Raw genomic sequence first — 18,255 nt, forward strand, 5'->3', positions numbered from 1 at the left:
AAATGGCAAGATTTAGCTCACATTAGGAGGTACAAGAAATAATCCTTACAGTAATAAAGCCACGTAAAAACAAAATTGTATGGATTTTGTCAGTGTGAGCTACTTCAAGTATGAAGCATGGAAGAAAAGCAGGAGGGAGCAATCAGGACAGAACACAGAGACGCTTCTTAAAATCATCTCCTGACCCAACCTGAAGAGGAGCCGTAGTACCCATACCAAACTACAACACATGGTGGCATTCCCTGATGTGACAGAGGGTGGCTTATACTTCACCATTGACTGGTAGGTATCAGCCACTTTTCGAATGAGTCTCACTCGTCACGATACAATCCTTTTGTTCTAAAACTACTTGTTTCCCGAGGACGAGTACAAAATAAGTCACTACACTACCATTTCTGAACAGTGTTGCATATTGAGCTGAATGACACAAAAAAAAAAAAAAAAAAAAAAAAAAAAAAATAGAGAAGTCATTGCAATATCATTTAACTCCTTTTATTTCCAGGGTTCTAATGCGAAGCACTGATAAAATGCAGTCACCACGGTACCGGTTTCAGGCCATCTCGGTCTCGGTTGACCACTGGCCGTCTACCCCAAGGAAGAGATGCTTCCAAAACTTGCCGGTCCGTATGACCCGGGGTGGGCAGGGAGCAGAGGGACCCGCGCCTGGGCACCCACCGGGGCGCAGGGCAGCTCTCCCACGTCGGTGACCGGCAAGTCACCAGGCAGCGGGACCCCGGCGCTACGGCCAGGCTACCCCGAGCCCCAGGGCGGACGTGCAGGCGGGCGGGCGGGCGGGCGGGGGTCCCGAAGCCGAGCTTCCGGGGCCGCCGCGCCCCTCGGCCCGCTGGCAGGGAGCCGGGAGCCGCTCGCTGACGGGATGGGGAACGGCGGTTCGCGCCTGCCACCGCTGCGGGGCCCGACCCGGGATGTTTCTCGCCACAGGTTGCCCCCTCCCGCCCGCCCCCCCTCGGGACACCCCTCCGGGTGGGCCCGGCCACCGGGACGCACCTTGGCGCCGCAACCGCCGCTTCTTGAGCCCGAAGATGCGGACCTTGGAGAAGATGTCCACCAGGTTGCCGTTGCACAGCCCGCGGTTCTTGCTGGGGCTGTTCCGCCTCCTGCTGGCCGAGGGCCGGTCCCAGTGCTGCTCCCTCGCCTGCCGCTTCTGGCGGATCAAGCCACTGGCGATGGCCGCTGCCATGGCTGCTCGCCGGCTCGCCCACCGCGGCGGGCAGGAGGGAGGGCGGCGGCGGGGCGCTCAGCCCCGGCGGGGACCCATCCGCGGGGACGCGGGAGAGCGGGAGCCTCCTCCTCCGAGCCGAGGCGCGGCCGCGGCGGGGCACCCCCCCCCCCCCTCCCCGGGTCACCGCATGGGTGCCCCGCCGCCCCTCCCGCCCTGCCCCGGCGCCGGGGAGCCTGCTCGGGCGGCGGGGGTCTGCGGGCGGGCGGGCTGGAGGAGCGGAGCGAGCGGCACCGGGGGCAGAGCCGCGCTCGGTCGGGTCCGGTCGGGTCGGGGCCGGCAGCGTCCCCCCCCTCCCCGGGGCTGCCCCTCAGCCCCGCACCGCCGCCGCCCGCTCTCCCGCCGCTGCCATCGCTGCGGCCGGGGCCGCTACCGCCGCCTCTTCCAGGCTCCCGCCCGGTGATTGCCAAGTGCTTCAGAAATCAGCATCTGGAGAGAGAGAGCGATCTTCTGCTCCGGGGAGAGAGCTGTGATCACGGGCTCCTCGGTCCCACCCCGCTCCAGCCTCTCCCCTCCACACACGCACACACGCGCACATGGGCATGGGCACGCACCGCTGGAGCTTTTTCTGTCCTCCCCAAGGCCGGGGGGCGGCGAGGGCGCCGGGGGGGGGAGGAGGGACGGGGCGGGGGGGGGCAGGGGAACAAAGCGAAGGGGGCGAGGGGCGGAGGGAAGGGGTGTTATTGGCGCGGTCTTCTGGTGGGAACCAGCTGCCTCCGCTCCCCCTCGGCTTTCCGGGTGGCTCCGTGCCGGGCTCCCCGCCGCACCCAGCGGTGACACCGGTAGCCGTCCCCGTCCCCAGACACCCCCCCCACATCCACCGGGGAAGCTGTGGGGGCAGCGGGAGGAGGCTGAGCGGGAAGGGTTGCGGGCGCGGGGCACGGCGGCAGCCCCTCTCCCCCCCCCCCTCTCAGCACCTGGCCGCACCCCCTCACCCCGCACCCCGGGAAGCGGCAGGGCTCGGGGGGGGGACAGTCCGACAGGAGAAGGGGTTTCTGCTACGTGCAGAGGTTTTAGAACCGTGGGGAAGCAACACGCCGACGAGGCCGAGGGGACCTTCCACCCAAACCAGCACACGCTCTGCAGAAGAAAAGGTTATAGCACCCGCGGGTTTTTAACTTGGAACACGAACTGATTTCTGAGGTCTCAGAAACACAGAAGGAATTCCATAGGGCACCCGCAAACAGCCGCAGTAGGCAGATTTATTGATCACCAGCCCTATGTAAAATTATATTTCTTATTTTCTTCATAGTCTACGTCTTGGAGCGCTTGAGCAAGCAGCAGCCAAGCTCGCTAGACGCAGAATGGCTAAGGAGTCTCTGCCCCGAGGATCATACTGCGTAAAACACAACACCTCCTTTCTTTCCTTTTATCTTTTTCTGTAGGGTCTTGTCCCTTTTCAAATTGGGGCTCGATATTTTTCAGATTTCCTTTCTGCCAGCCTAACGGTGAAACTTCCTGAAGCTGTAACCAGCCAGAGGAAAGTAGAAAAAGGGAGCCAGCAGCTACACAGGAAAAAAGTTCAGAGTTAACCTATGAAGAAGGGCAGACGCTTGCACACGGAAATATAATTAATAAATATCTGATTTTTATAATGTTTTCAGAATACTCTGATTTGTTATTAGATGGTTCTTTACAAGAAAAGCTTATGAAGTGTCAATATCCACCCAGAATAATTCACTGCTGTGCAACACAGAACCTTGTAGGTAAGAGTAGGTTCTCGGTTCAGCAGAGGCTTCAGCATGTGTGATATTGACCATTATTTCCCTAAGTTCTCTAATCTACAAAGTGCTATTTTTATACAGAGGGCAAAAGTGTATGGCGGGAACTCCCTTATACGGGGATATTATGTTAATACTAGACCAACTGGGAGCAGAACATGCACAATCGGCTCTGGATAATGCATTTTAGTTCTGTTTAAAAGTGTCTCTAAAGAGATTCAGCTAAAACACTCGAGTTGGATCTTCTGTCTGGCGATTTTTACAGCGCAGAGATTTCCTTACAGCGGCTACAACTGCTTTACCTAATGCAATTAGACAGAGAGGGGCTCTTCCAAAGTTTAAATTTCACCGGGCTGGTTTTGCGTGCTTCTTCCCTCTCCCACGCTTCCCAGCAGCGGACAAGCCAGGGTGTTGCCTTCCTTAAGTCTCCTCAAGACAGAAGCGTTTCTCCAGACGCCGCCACAGTGGGGTTCCTCCCCCCCGCCCCGGTCCTCCTCCTGCCCCCGGCCCCGGTCGCGCCCGGTGCCCGCCGCTGCCTTCAGCACCACGGACAGCGGCGCAGGGACCGGCCGGGCACGGGCCTGGCGCCGGGCGGAGGAGCGGAGGACGGGGAGCGGAGAGCAGACAAGCCCGACCCTCCACTACCCTTCATCTCCACAGCAATTTAGCAGTGGAATACACCAAGCTCTAACTTTTGCACGAGGAATTCTCTCAAAAAAGATGTAGGTTCCGCCTTTTTTTTTTTTTTCCTGGAAGGCCCCCTTTCTGTTATCCAATGATGCTATTCATTATATACTGTCTACTACTACCGTTCCCTTTCTGTAGTTTCCTTCAAACACTGGGCCTTCGCCAAAACACACTGACTTTTCTCAACGATACGATGCTCAGGGTGATGGCAAAGAAAGGAAAGAATGAAGGTGAAAATGGGCAGTATGCCTATAGACAAGAGAAAATGTGTTTCTTACTTCAGAGATCAAAACCAACAGCTTTCTACTTGCATCTCAGAAACACAGGGCAGTTGTTTACAGCTTGAGGTTTTGCAAAGAAAACTCAAGAGAGCCATCTGCTGTCTTAACCTGTGATAAAATGTGGGCAATTCTAGTCAAAGTGAAGGTTTTGCCAACAGATGGATTGTAGAAGTATGAACATATTTGCTACCTTGAAGACTAGCAACTGCATAAAATTATGCACTTAGGACAAATGGAAATAGTTACAACATTTCAAAATAGAATTATGTTTCTGATTAACAAAACTCTGGATATGAAAACAAACCATTAAAAGCAAAGAAGGAGAGAAGAGTTTTTCAATACTTTCTATTTTCCCATCTATTAATTTGCAACTACTAATTTATAACGATTTCAGGAGTTTTCTAAAACAAAAATGTTTCAGAATCTTTAAAATTTCTTGCCTGAACACATTTTAGAGGATAGCATTCAACAGATATAAAGTGTGCTTAAAATACTTGCTTTACTATATATTAGGGCATGAAACATTATTATTCCTTAAATATATTTTTTTCTGTATTACTGGGGAAAAAACATATTCCATGTCATCTAATTTAGAATGTAAACTACAATGTGCTATTTTCAGGCATCAAAGTTCAGTATTAGAATATACACTGTTAATATTCATGTACATACACGTACTGGTGATACACAAAATGCTTTTATAAGGATTTTCATTTGGGAAAATGAGATTCTATTCTTTATAGTCTTTCCTAACCTAGATCCATAGGCTACAAAATTTACAGAATCGAAAATGTCTTCCTTATGGTTTAAGGGCTGTGTTATGTTTTTTTTTCTTTCCTTTTTTCCTTTTTTTACTTGCATGTTTCGCATCAGGTTGGACAGAGTTGCATTTCAAGCCACAAAGTAATTTTTGGTTAATGGAGACATGAAAACTCTACCGAGTTCTTCCTTTCATAAACCATTTCAATATAAACAAAAATGTCTTTCTGAAGGTATATGCCCACGTACACACACTCCACTCACAGTTTCTCCTCCCAGATATCCTAAAACCATTCCTCATATCAAAACAAAACAAATCAAATCAAACCCTAAGAAAAATACCCCAAAGTCCTTACAAGCATATATTTTCTACAAGTGTAAAATGTCAGATTATTGCATGGCTACTAAACATGTTTTAGTTTCATGAGCTCTAGTAAAGTTTTTATTGCACTTTCTTGCCAACAGCAGGCACACAGAGCTCACTTGTCCAGTTAAATACTCTAGAACACGATGCTGTAAAATAAACCTATCATATTCTAGAAATCATTAGTATTGTGAAACTCAATGTTCTTGCAGACTCTAAAGAGTTGAAGAACATTTTGTGTTCCTGAAAAAGCTTTTTTTCTTTTTTTTTTTGAAGGTGGTGTGTGTTATAGTTGTGAACAAGAGTAGTACCTTATTCCTTAAACTTCCATTCAAACTGGAAAGGCTACTCTAGGGGTAAAAGTACCAGTTTAGGCATAAAAATTGCAAAGTATGCATAAGGGTACATCTGGGCCATCAGGAAAATTTAATGTCTTCCCAAGAAGAGACATCTCAGCAGTGAAAAAATACTTGTTTATAAATTCTGATGGATTAATTTAATCAACATTCCGGCACTTTTGATAAGACAGCAGACTGATTACCAGAGTGCTGTTTTCAGCTAAGGTTGTGAGTCTAAACATTTTTTGTTACTGCTGGTAATTTTGGTGGACAGTAATTCAAGTGTCTAAATTCATTTTACATACTAAGACCCCTCCACTCCCACAAAATGTTGTCATAAGAAAATGTGATACAGTTCTACAAATAAGGTTATTCATATAACTACCAACTGGTATCTGCCCAAGGCACACAATGTGTACGTAAAGTGGGGGAGGGTGGGTGTTGGTAAGCAACAGTAACTTCCAATTCTTGATTTAATTTTCTTGGAAAGCAAGGCTAGAGCAAGAGATATAACCTAATGACTTGAACAAGATGAAAGAAATATGACCTAAGGCTTACTCTGTAGGTTGGTTTTTAATTGTTTTAAAAATTATCAACCTAAACAAATGTTTGTCAACATAAAAGATCATATTTGTGATGACCTTACCAGTATGAACATATTAATTCATAGATAAGGAATCCCTTTTTAGACAGCTTGGGTGCATTCCATGCTTCTAATAAGACTGGTATAATTGTGCAATGAGATTTGAACAGTTTATATTAGGTCAGTTTTACATGTTCTTGTATGTTAATCTGTGTATTATTCTCAAAAGGTACAGTTAATTTCTCAGAAGACAATGCACCATGAAGCACTGCAATTTAAAACCGTGAATGCCTTGGACAGTTGATGCTGGTTGCTTAAACTTTGAAGAGCATTAAGAACAAAGTTTAATAAACATGCTAATGTACTTTGCAGAATTTGTATATCTGTGCTTTTACACAGTTCCAGATCAAAAGCACTCAGCTTTCAATCTCAGAGTTCACCAGGAACTCAAGGAGCTAAATTCGTGCCTATTAAAATTTACTAAATACATAGGACGTCCTATGTAGTCAATTGTTTAAATGGATCAGGCTTATCCCTTTAAATAAGACAAAAGTAAACTTCCAGTATGTTGTTTAAAAGACGGCACATGTTTTAGTCAGCTTCTTCACAGACTTTGGACTTAATCAACCTTATACATCCAAGTTATTAAAACATAATCAATTTATATGCTAGAATAAATTAATCCATCCTGCAAGGAAGTCCTACATTAGACGACTGGTTATGCAGAGAGCTACAAAAATGGAAACATTAATACACATAACACCGGAGGAAGAAAGAATGACTACACCAGCTCAGAGCAAATGCAATATTTGTTCTACTTTGACCGGTGACATTTCTTTCACACATTACCTGGGATATGTCTGCAACTCAAAGCACTGAATACCTCTATGCTAGTAAGGATTCAAGTTTATTTTGACAAGTAAAAAAAATTGTCTCGTAGATGACCAGAATGACAACACTGATTAGATATTGTCTTATTCTTCAGAAATTACATAATTCTCAGATTGCTTGGTTTTGCTTTTGCTTTTTGATTTTGTTTTCCTCCTTCCTTTCCCCATGTTAAATTGTGTTGATTATACTGTAGTAATGAGTCTCACAATAGTGCTGTGTCAAGGAAAATACCTGCTTTACTTACTTACAGTTTAATTTTCAATTCCATTTGCTAACTCTTTGTTATTCATCAGGGAAAAGTGAATGGAGATTCTTAAGCTATTTTTAACAATTCATCTTTCATCAAGAAAAGATGCATGATTACAGCTCCTGACTTTTAGCACACATCCTGTGACATCTTTCATGACTTACCCTAGTTTTCACTCTATCTGTCCTCTACGGATACCACTGCTTTATAGACCAGGTGAACAAAAGAAATTAGCTGGATTGGCAGGAGGACCTGAACAGCACACAGATCACATGAGACTCCCCAAGACAGCTCACCCAGGCCCGAAACTTATCTCCAACAAATCTCTTCTGAGCAACATTTAACAACAATAGTAATAAAAAAAAAAAAAATCAAGAGCACTTTCAGGAACAAATCTGCAAAAGTAATTAAAAACAAAATATATTGTGGTTTCTGCAGCAACATATATATGAGTTTAACTTTTAAATAGTCCCGTTCAAGAGACATTCTTAATTACTCACAACAGAAACACACTGTGATTTGTTTTGCTCCCACTGAAGTTAATAGCAGAAGATCTGCCACCAGAGTGCTTCAGACAAGGCTCCAGTGATGCAAAGCCAGAACAACAACTTTGGTTGAAGAAAAAAGAAACGAAAAAAACCCCACATCTCTAGGCCACACAGATGCACAGAGCAGTTTAAGATTTAGAGACCTAAAAACAGCGTGGAAAGCTTCTTCATTAATTTCTCTCACACACAGCTTAAAACAACATCTGTTGCATTTGCTTATCTGGCCACAGCAGGCTTTTCTTCTGTTCTGCCTGACTTCTGAAACACGCAACAGACTTTGCTATTATTCTTCCAAGTACCTGAAAGTCCTGCTAATGTGAGTCTGCGTAATTTTCTTCTACAGAAACAAAAGGAATTCCATTCCAGAAAAACTTGGTCCCTACAGTGAGCTTCCTCTGGAGTCCGTACAGCTGGCAGAGCATGACACTATGCAAGCTGTCACACCTGCTTGACAGCCCTCCCCTGCGAGGGTTTCCTACTCCTACAACAGCAAAAAAAGTTAAGCAGATTGCAGTGAACTTACTTGCAGTCTTTTGATTGGAATCATCACAAATATTGTCCTAAACACACACTTTTTTTTTGCTGCACTAGTTCTAGAAAACAGATGGCCTATAGAAAAGTAGCCGTCAAGATAACTATGTCTTTATAGAGGAAAAAAAAATTCAGCTCTGTGTATAACAGTGATTTGGAGAATGTCTACCAGCATACACATAAGGGATTGTTCCTTTCATAGACTTTGACATTACATCACTATATTAATTGGTTCATTAGAGGTTCACTTTCCAACTGATATCTTCATAGAGGAATTAAATCCTGTAGTCTTTTTGTTAATGAAATGAATATTATCAGTGCATACATATACCAGGATAAAATGTATGAATATATAAAATTTCACAAAAAAATTTTTACACATGTGTATATGTGAGCATTTTTGTATTTATGAGAATTTGAGGCGATTGCTAAGGAGATATGTCTATTCAGATGCCTTGTCTGAATACCATTTAGAAGTGAATAACTTATCTGCACATGGTATGACATGTAAAATCCAACTTAGACATGGAACCTATATCTTCTGTCTGAGATTATTAGGAAACTCAAGATGCCATCCAAACAATAAATGTGTGTGTGTATATCTATATAAACCCGCTATATAGCCCAAGCTTACTAAATGTGTTTTTCTAAAGACCTCCAAAATATTAATTTTAAATCTTTACATAAGGGTTTCTTGCTTTCCTCAGAACAGATATGAAAATGTGAGAAAAAATGTGTTATGTGTCTGAACTTTACGGACAAGGGAGGTGTTGGATTTTGGTCATCTCACAGAGATCCAGTAGAAAAAGCACATTATATCTGTTACAATAGAATGCTGAACAGAAAAGACAGGATGAGCCGAGATGTACATAAATTACTAGCTTGAGAAGCAGAAGAATGATTCCCCCCCAAACACATCCTGTAATCCTGTAAGTACAGAAAGTGATTGTCCCCAGCGACAAGAAGGATTGGAACATGGCTGTCTGCACACTTGCGTGCACACTGACACACACACATCTATAACACACCTAAAGAACTTAACATTTTCTAAAAAAAGCCACATGCTGTGTTTCCCTCTTTCCAAACAAACAGAAAGTTCAGTGCATTGTCTACTATTTCGATTGAATGGAGTAAATTAATGACAGATATAAATCTCTGAAAACAAGTGTCCCTTAGGTTCTTTTTAGTTAATCTAGATATTCAGGACTATCTGACAGGATAATGCAGTTTATATTAGCACAGGAAGTCACTTTTGCTTTTTTCCCCTTCGTGTTTCTTTCACTCTGTATTATTTTCTTTGACCGAAAGATTTTCTTTGTACTGGTATACTATTGTTAAGCAACAGATGCAAACAAGTATTATCTACTACAAAAAAACACCAGAAGAATATTGATCTAAATAACTTTTTTAGATACCAGACTTTCCTCCTTCTCTCTTTGATAATCAGCCTACTTCATCTCTAGCTTCGTCATTAACGGTGGTAACTGCTATATCAAGCTGCACATTTCCATTTTACTTCTTCCCAAATAGAAACATTGATTTCTTCTATACTTCATTTATACGTTTAAGAAAAATCTAGCATAACCAGCAATGAATGCTTTGACCTAAAACAAAAAGAATCCAAGAACTTCTGCTCACCTATCTTGTTATTCACATACTAGAACATCAAGAGAGAAATTCATAGACTTTTACTATATTTTTCTTTATTTTGAGGATGCAACAGCCAGAATATAATGAATACTAAAATTACTTTAAATCCTGAAAAAATATTGCAATACCTGCTCTTATTACCATGCTGACTTTCCTGGTTATTAGTTCAAATACTATAACATTTATTATTAGTGGTAAGAGCATGAATACTCCTAACATAGTGACCTGATTTTACAACACAGTCCTACAAACCTAAATTCTGAATTATCTTGCAATCAAGACTGTTAATTCATCGAAACCTTTCAACAGCATATTGCTCTAATGTGCAGTGCAATTATCTGATTTGCCAGCAGTGGACAGTGTTACTCTAGTTATTCACAGATATATTGACTGGGGAATAACTTGCAACACATACTGGTGAATTTTTCTTTTATTACTTGCACTGCTGTAAGCACTGTGAGTTATTTGTACCAGGCAAAAGCTGTGTAAAAATTGTATGGTAGGAATGTTTTTCAACATCTGTATGATAGCAGAGAGTCTGTCCCTTTCTTTAAAAAAGCTGTTATTATAAAGTAACCTTAAGAAAAACAAACACAGGCTTATTCACTTGGGATTGCTTTTTTTATCATAATAATTTCAAGTCATAGAAGGTGTTCTGATACAAAAAATGAAAATTTCTTCATTCCTCCTTTTCACAGAATAACGGTTATGGCAATAAAATTGTGCATCTTTTCTATTGCTTCTATAAACCTATCACAAGGAATGAAATCGGCAAGATAAAATCTTCTAAACAGTATATTTACATCAGTAACTTGTACCATTTGTTGAATAATATTATTGTTCAAAATCTGTAAATGACATGTTTCACCCACTGATACTTTTACAGGCACTTTAAAGTTAAGCTGATGTATAGATATTTGGTTTGGAAGGAAAAACAGCTGTAAGACCAACACAGAGAGCTGCAGAAGGATTTGCTAGTTGGAAGAGAGTTTCCATTCATCTCAGAGACAGAAAGAAAATCTATGCATTTAAGAAAAGCAATGCACAGGCTTAATCACTGTTAATAAATATTATCTTCTTAGGCACAGTTACAAGAGTTACAGCTATCACCTTCTAATCTCAATACTCAAATGATTCATTAAGCTGCCCTAAAATTCCCATCAGTCTAACACTATCATAAAAATGCACTTTTCTTGTAAGAATGTGTAGTACCTTAACAGCAAAATGCTCATTGTCTGGTTAATGCAGCTGGAAACTTACAAATAGGGCTTAATAGTCTGTTGCCAGCACATGCGCACAGGACACCATAAAAGTCTACAAGAACTATGCTTTTTGTCATACAAAAAGTCAGTTGCAGATCCAGCCTATTTTTTTTCTTTTTTCCTGTTCACCTCACTTAGTAAATTGATGAGAACTGCCATGCAGTCTGGCCATGCAGAGCTGGAAAAGTTACACACGAAGCGAGGAGAGGGGCATGCCTTTATCAGTGGTGGGGTAGTCTCAGATCAGCCTAAGACTGTTGTGAAATTGCCTTCCAGAAAGCTGGGAAGTTCGGAAAAGTTGGTGCGAGGTCTAGCTTCTAGCTGGCTGTATCTCGGTATTTGAGAACCCCGAGCATCCACTGGGTCAATGGCTCTTTGTCCACAGCCTCTTATTATCTGGGTAAAAGTGACTTAGAAACCATCAGTCACTGCATGAACCCAGTCAAAACAGAACAGTCAGACTAGCCTGAGAGACTGCTGAAACTGTCCTCCAGTCACACCAGCTCTTAAACTTGCTCAGCCTTGAACACAGGCAGGCAGAACACTGTCCCTTCCCAAAGCCCACTTTTCCCAATCCATCCACCTTGAAACTGGACTTGCAACTGGTGTACAGCGTCGCCGCTCAGACATAAGCCTTTGGAACCCATTTGTTGCCAGAAGTCTCCAAGTATCCCTTGCACTGGTTCAGGTAAGCCTTATTTTTAAAAAAACAGAATAGAATCAAAGTTTCTCACCAAGTTTCAAAGTTTTTGACTTCTTTCCAGTCTTAGTTCAAGCACTACGGAAAGTTGATTTTAGCTACAGATGTAGGGAGGAAGAGCTAAATTAATATCAGGAAACAGCTTGATGAATGGAAGCTCTCTTTCATGCAATCCAAACTGTACTCTGTAAACAATAAGTGAGAGGTTCTGGCTATGCTAGACTGATAAGGAAGAACAGAAGTCATTAGACATGGAACATACTGACAGCCAAATTGCTGTGAACCATAACTCCTTGGCTAACATTCTCTCTCCAGAGACAAAGCAATCTTTTCTGGACCTTAAAGACTCAAATATAAGCAATCTACACATCATCATTTGTTGTGAAGAAAACATGTGCTTGCCATTGCAGTTTTACACATGTGGAATAGACTACCATACCATGTTGCAAGTATCACTCATAGAAGTAAAATTTAAATGATTTTGTCTACAATTGAGTTATACAAAATAACAGTGATTTCATGCCACTCACATTTTTTAAATTGACTGCTAAAACCTTGGATACAGGTAGGTCAACTTCCCATAGAAATCCATTTTTATTATTTTAAATCTCCTAATTAAAAAAAAAAAAAAAAACAAAAACCCAACCAAACAGCTGCGTCTCAGTATTTCTTGAAAATATAATCAATCTTGCATATCATTTCCTTTGAAAAATATCAGCAGATACCTTGCAGACCAGCTTCCTCATTATTTCAAGATTTAGCCCACACCTAAAGAAATCTGCCTGCTTGACATTGCTGAAGGCTTAGAGGAAAACAAAGAAAGAGCACAATTATCTGGAATAATGATGTTTTGTGATATCCATTATCTGTTATCATCATCTGAAAATTCTTTTACAGTTTTGTGCAAGGTTTTGAAAAGATATAAAAAATGTAAGCTTAAAATTGTCCAGTAATGAAATTCCTATTTCTTAAAATAATAGATTTTCTTAATTAAAAGCATGTAAATGACCAGTAAATTTACTAAAACCTGGATTTTGTTTACAGTAGAACAGTTTTGGTTGAAAGGGACCTCTGGAAATCCCTTTACAAAAGATTTTGTAAATCAAAAATCTGTGCATGCAGACCTGGTTCTCAACATCACAGACATATATCTAAATCTGACATTTTTGTTTCCCAAGACAGAAGAATACTTCTGTTTTACAACAGGATCTTTTAATTGAAAATGTGTGCAAAAAGGATTAAAAATATTTTATTTAATATGATTTATATCTGGAATTATTTCTTATCAGAAAATAGCACATTAAACATGTTGTGCTGTTGGCAATTTATACCTTCATTGTTCCTCGTATGCTTCGCATGAGATGGGATTTTCTGAAGCACAGACAATCTTTACAACTTCCAGTAGCTTTTCAAAAAATGATTTTCTGATAGTCTTGGTTTACTATCTGCAAGACTTAAACTTTTACTCTATACGAAATTAATGTACTGATGGTCTAAATAGGTTTAAATACAAATATCAGTGGTTACCTCAGAAAGTTTAAGCAACTTCTTCAAAGAATATCATGGAACATAATTTCTTACATTTTTACTTAAAAAGGATTTCCTCAACAACTGTGCTTAAAAAAGGCATAGATTTAGACATATAACACATAGCTACATAGAATTTTCCCACTGCTAAAAATGAAATGCAAAACTGGATTCTAGAAAACAAAACTTCATAGCCTATCAAGAGTGGATGTGAAGGAAAAGAAAGCTACAAGACACATGGGTATAAGATAAAAGATACTTTTTAAAGTCCTCAGAATATTTACTACAAGGATAAAGAAATTACATGTATGTTATACGTATAGCCAATGTGAAAGCATGCAAATACAAGAGAGACTGGATGATAATATAACTGCAGATGTTCTTCAGAGAAACTAGTGATCAATTTAGTGATCCAAGCAAATTTCAGATCTAGTCAATTCTGAAAGAGGTTTGCTTTCTGCATTCTAAGTATTCAAGAAAACTATGAGGCTATAAAAAAACCTTTTCAGACTGAAAGAGCAAGCTTCTTTTGCAGACTGAAAAATAAAATGGCTGGCTTGCTCTATAGAAGCAGAAGTATAGGGAGGAAAATTACAGCAAAATCATATTTAATTATTTTTAGAAGCAAAACCAGTTTCTAGGTAAGAGTACCACACTGTTACCAGTCAGCAAATCTGATCTTACTGAAATGGAAATCTATATCATAAGATGTCATATATAGTAGACTTAGAGCAAATATTTTAGTAATTTCTGTCACCACTAACAACTTGAAGTCTAAACCAGAAGGAATGGTATCATTTCTAATGAAAGATACGGAGGTTTTTCAAGGAGAAGCCTTGCTCTGTGCTTCTTTTTGATCTGCTTCAAATAAAACTAGGACCTTTTGTTTTCAAACAAAAAATAAGAAAGATCAGTGGATTTGATGGGTAAATCAAACTCATGGCAAAGTTGCCTTAATATGAATTGTCACAGAGCTTGAGTTAACAGCGACCTTCACAGTGGGTTCAACAGCCTGTACGTGGAGGCCAACAGGTATTCTGAATCACTGCATGCAAGACCACACTTCCACTGACTCTAGTCTTTAGGTTTAGATTCAGAAGGCTAATTGTGCTTTTCTGAAACACACCTATTATGCTTCAAATAGTATAAAGTATTAAAGTTCCTAAAGGGTTTTATACCAACAAACAAATGTTTGAGATAAGCTTTTAAAAAAGGGAATTTTCAATGGTGTTAAAAAAAGTTACTTATTTTCAGTCGTTAATAAATCATTGTTTGAACTAGGCTTTCTGTGTTGCAGCATCAGCTGAAATATCCTGGATTTTCTTTTTTTCATATTTGTAATGCTCACACTCATCAGAAATATTTAGGCTATTCAAATGTTCTCACCAAAGCTAACAAGGGTGCTGATTAAAATATTATGTAAAACAGTTTTAGCATGAGGCATTGAAACATTCTAAATTAACAAGGATTACTGACTTTTACACCTACAGTTATATCTGCTAAAGCTTCAATAATATTGTGTTGTAGCTCTGATCGTTTTTCCTGGCTAGTTGGTGACGCCTGAACACACACAGATCTCCTTTCTTCTCACTACACCCAATCCATATTCTGACGTACCACCAAAACCTAGTCTGCATGCACTTTGTTACATACAAAGGCTCCCATTGTGGCTTCATCCTTGGAATGAAAATATAGTGTTAATAGTAGTGTTGGCATATATTCTCTATAGTAAGAGCGGGCTATCTCTTCTACTATTTATCTGCAGTTAAGTGGCAAGATATTGTGTTAATGGTGGGGGTTTTGGGTGGGAGGGCAGAAGGGGAGCTAGAGTATCAGATGAAAGTCTGAGATGGTCTTTGTTGTAAAGCACTTCTAGACTGCAAGACATTTTCTGAGAACAAAAACATCAGTCTGCTTCACATACTCTGAATCTAAAAGAATATTTCCATTTGAAAACCTATTTCTTAGTTGAGGTAAATATTTGTATCAAAATGCTGTATGGTTCGTTGGTCTTTTCTATGTGCTTAAAGCTAATTTTGTTCACTGAACTAAGTCATCTATTAGCTAAAAACACCCACTTGATGCAGTTCTGTCATACCTTACTTTGCTGAGACAGAAGACATAAGTTCATTCCGTGTAACCGTCAGCACATTTTGATATTTCCTTGGGAAACTGAATTTTAATTTCATTTTAATTTAAAGGCAAGCTAAAGCTGCTGCCTTGCTCTAGGTCGTTCTGCTCCAGATGAACACAGATGTCCAAGCAAAAAAATCCCTCCTTTTCTCCAAGATCTTGCGGATGGTCAGCTTTCAAATGAATATTAATGACAACAAACTGACTTTTCCTAAAGTATGTTTTCTGTGTCCCTTTTCTCTGTTTGGCAGAGAGCACCATTAATCCCCTCATTAGTCTGCTCAATCCCTTTGGCTTCATTAACTTTTCTATGGTACCAAAAAAACAATTCTTGCACATAGTCAAGATCCAGTCTGAGTTACTTTTGAATTATTAATTAATATGTTCTCAATCCATTATAATAAAATTCTATCCTATGTTTTGTGAGGGCCTTTCCTTTGTATACCACTGAAGTCCCACTCCAGCCTTATAACCTGATGGTTATTGACTGAGCTCTTTGGAGGACAGTCTCACACTTCTTTGTATGTCTGGTACCTAGTGCGAGTTCTGAACCTCTGTGACAGTTACACAAGACAAAGCCTCCAGCCCACTGGTGATCTCCACATGTTAAACATCTCTGATTTCATCACCTATGCATCCCAGTAATGTCTTCCTCCCATAAGGCAAAACAGAGGGCTGAAATCAGTGCTGTTGCCAGCATCAGAGCATTTGGAAAGTTTCGACGTATAGCACAAAGGTGTGCTTCCTTTAATATAAATTACACTATACAGACAGGCTAACTTTAATATAAATAGGACCATATTATGGCTGCTGTCTATATGCTCTTTTAGTATAGTGGTAATCACAATTCCTAATATAGGAAAGGGAAAGAAAACTGAAGAATGGGAAGTAGCTTTTAAGAGACTAAGTACAGTTTTCTCTCTGACACACTCATTATGACTGTCAGTTACAGGTAATTTCCTTGCTTACCCTCTCCCCCCACCACAGGCAAAATATAAGAGCAAAAACTCCCAAAACAGACTTTAAAAAATCAAAATTTTATGAGTATGAGAAGGAAATCAGGATGCATTCTTTTAAAACCAAGATCATAGAGACTCAGAACAGCCTAATTTGTTTGCAATGCTGCCTTAACTGATTTCTTTCCAATTGAAAATAGTTGCTATTTTATGACAAACATTAAAAACAAATGCCAAGGTAATATAATCTCACTCAGAAGTGCAGTTACCCTATTCCTCCCCCCATACACTCTAACCAGCTGGTGGCACAAAGAGCAAGAATAACGCTTGAACTCACCCAAAACATATTCTGTACTACTGTTTCCTCGCAACAGGATTAAAAATAATTCCTCTATGCTCTGCGTACCGCTGATTCAACTCAAAGTCTAAACCAAGATTACTCAAATTTTGGAAAAAATCTTAATGTCTGTTATAGCCCCTTAAGAAATTTTCAGATAATCAAAGAAAAGTTGCTAACAAAACACTGTGGCAATCTTGCGTAGGAGATCGTGCAGGAATGTATATACAATATACACAAGCAATAACAGCTCTTTAAAGACTCAGATTCTTTAAAGACAAAGGATGCAAAGAACTAGACTAAGTTTACCTAAATTTCATCACTAGGAATTTGGAATTATGGCTCCCCCTGTTGTGGACCAACCTGTCCAAAGGAGACGAACACCCACCCAGCCTTTGGAAAATACTCACCACCCTCTACTGATTATAAAGAAATCCATGCTCCTAAGTATCAGGTGAGACATGAGGGAAACATTCAACAGCTCTGGTACAACAGAAACTTTTTTGCACCCAGCTACATACATGGAGTTCTCCCCTGTCTGTCCAGTTCAGGATCAATAGCTGTGTTTTCTTCATAATCCAGGTCAGGATTTTACAAGCTAATATTGTAAAACTTGGCAATCAGTTATCTTCATTCTTTCTATCCAGTATTTTGCTAACTGTCCCTTTTTTTCTTTTCTGCATCTCTCTCTGTTCCCCTCTGCGTGTGAGAGATGTACCGCAGAAGCTATTCTCCCTCTGCTGAAGGGCAGGTTCTGACCAGAATCAGAGACAATCCAGAATTGGAGAGCCCGTCTGGAGTCCTGCATCCTGCTCTGGAGCCCTCAGCATAGGAAAGACATGGACTTGTTGGAGCCGGTCCAGAGGAGGCCACAAAAATGATCTGAGGGCTGGAACACCTCTGCTATGAGGAAAGGCTGAGAGAGTTGGGGCTGTTCAGCCTGGAAAAGTGAAGGCTGAGGGGAGACCTTACAGCAGCCTTCCAGTACCTGAAGGGGGCCTACAAGAAAGCTGGAGAGGGACCTTTTACGGGGGTGTGTAGTGATAGGACAAGGGCTAATGGCTTTAAACTGTAAGAAGGTAGATTTAGACTAGATAGAAGAAAGAAGTTCTTTATGATGAGGGTGGTGAGGCACTGGAACAGGTTGCCTAGAGAAGCTGTGGATGCCCTCTCCCTGGAAGTGTTCAAAGCCAGGTTGGACGGGGCTTTAAGCAATCTGGTCAAGTGGAAGGTGTCCGTGCCTGTGGCAGGGAGGTTGGAACTAGATGATTTGTAAGGTCTCTTCTAACGCCAACCATCCTTTGATTCTGTGAATCTATGATCAGGGAAGTCACAAGGCAGGGTGAAGCCACTTTGCCTCTGAGTGCCCATGTTGTGCCAAACTGTAGTCGTCATGGTGCTTTTTTTATGTTGGGATGAAACAGGAGACAGAACATTGGTTTGTTTAGCACCGTCAACTTGTCTTTGTGCTTAAATGGTCATAAATTTCATAACTTTCAA

General features: G+C 41.0%; 1 protein-coding gene across 6 annotated transcripts in view; it reads right to left on the reverse strand.

Moving 5' to 3' along the window:
* FGF14 (fibroblast growth factor 14) overlaps positions 1–18,255 on the reverse strand; it is a 423,768-nt gene that overhangs the window by 139,443 nt on the left and 266,070 nt on the right. For 2 of the 6 annotated variants that reach the window (XM_075424372.1, XM_075424344.1), the window contains exon 1: positions 1,009–1,330. The exons of the other annotated variants lie outside the window; for them this stretch is intronic. In XM_075424372.1, coding sequence (XP_075280487.1) covers positions 1,009–1,201 — 193 coding nt within the window. In that variant the 5' untranslated portion in view covers positions 1,202–1,330. Of the gene's footprint in view, positions 1–1,008; positions 1,331–18,255 lie in introns of those variants that run through there. 6 annotated transcript variants of the gene reach the window in all.

Source organism: Opisthocomus hoazin, chromosome 1 (assembly GCF_030867145.1).
Source record: "Opisthocomus hoazin isolate bOpiHoa1 chromosome 1, bOpiHoa1.hap1, whole genome shotgun sequence".
NCBI classification, from domain to species: domain Eukaryota; kingdom Metazoa; phylum Chordata; class Aves; order Opisthocomiformes; family Opisthocomidae; genus Opisthocomus; species Opisthocomus hoazin.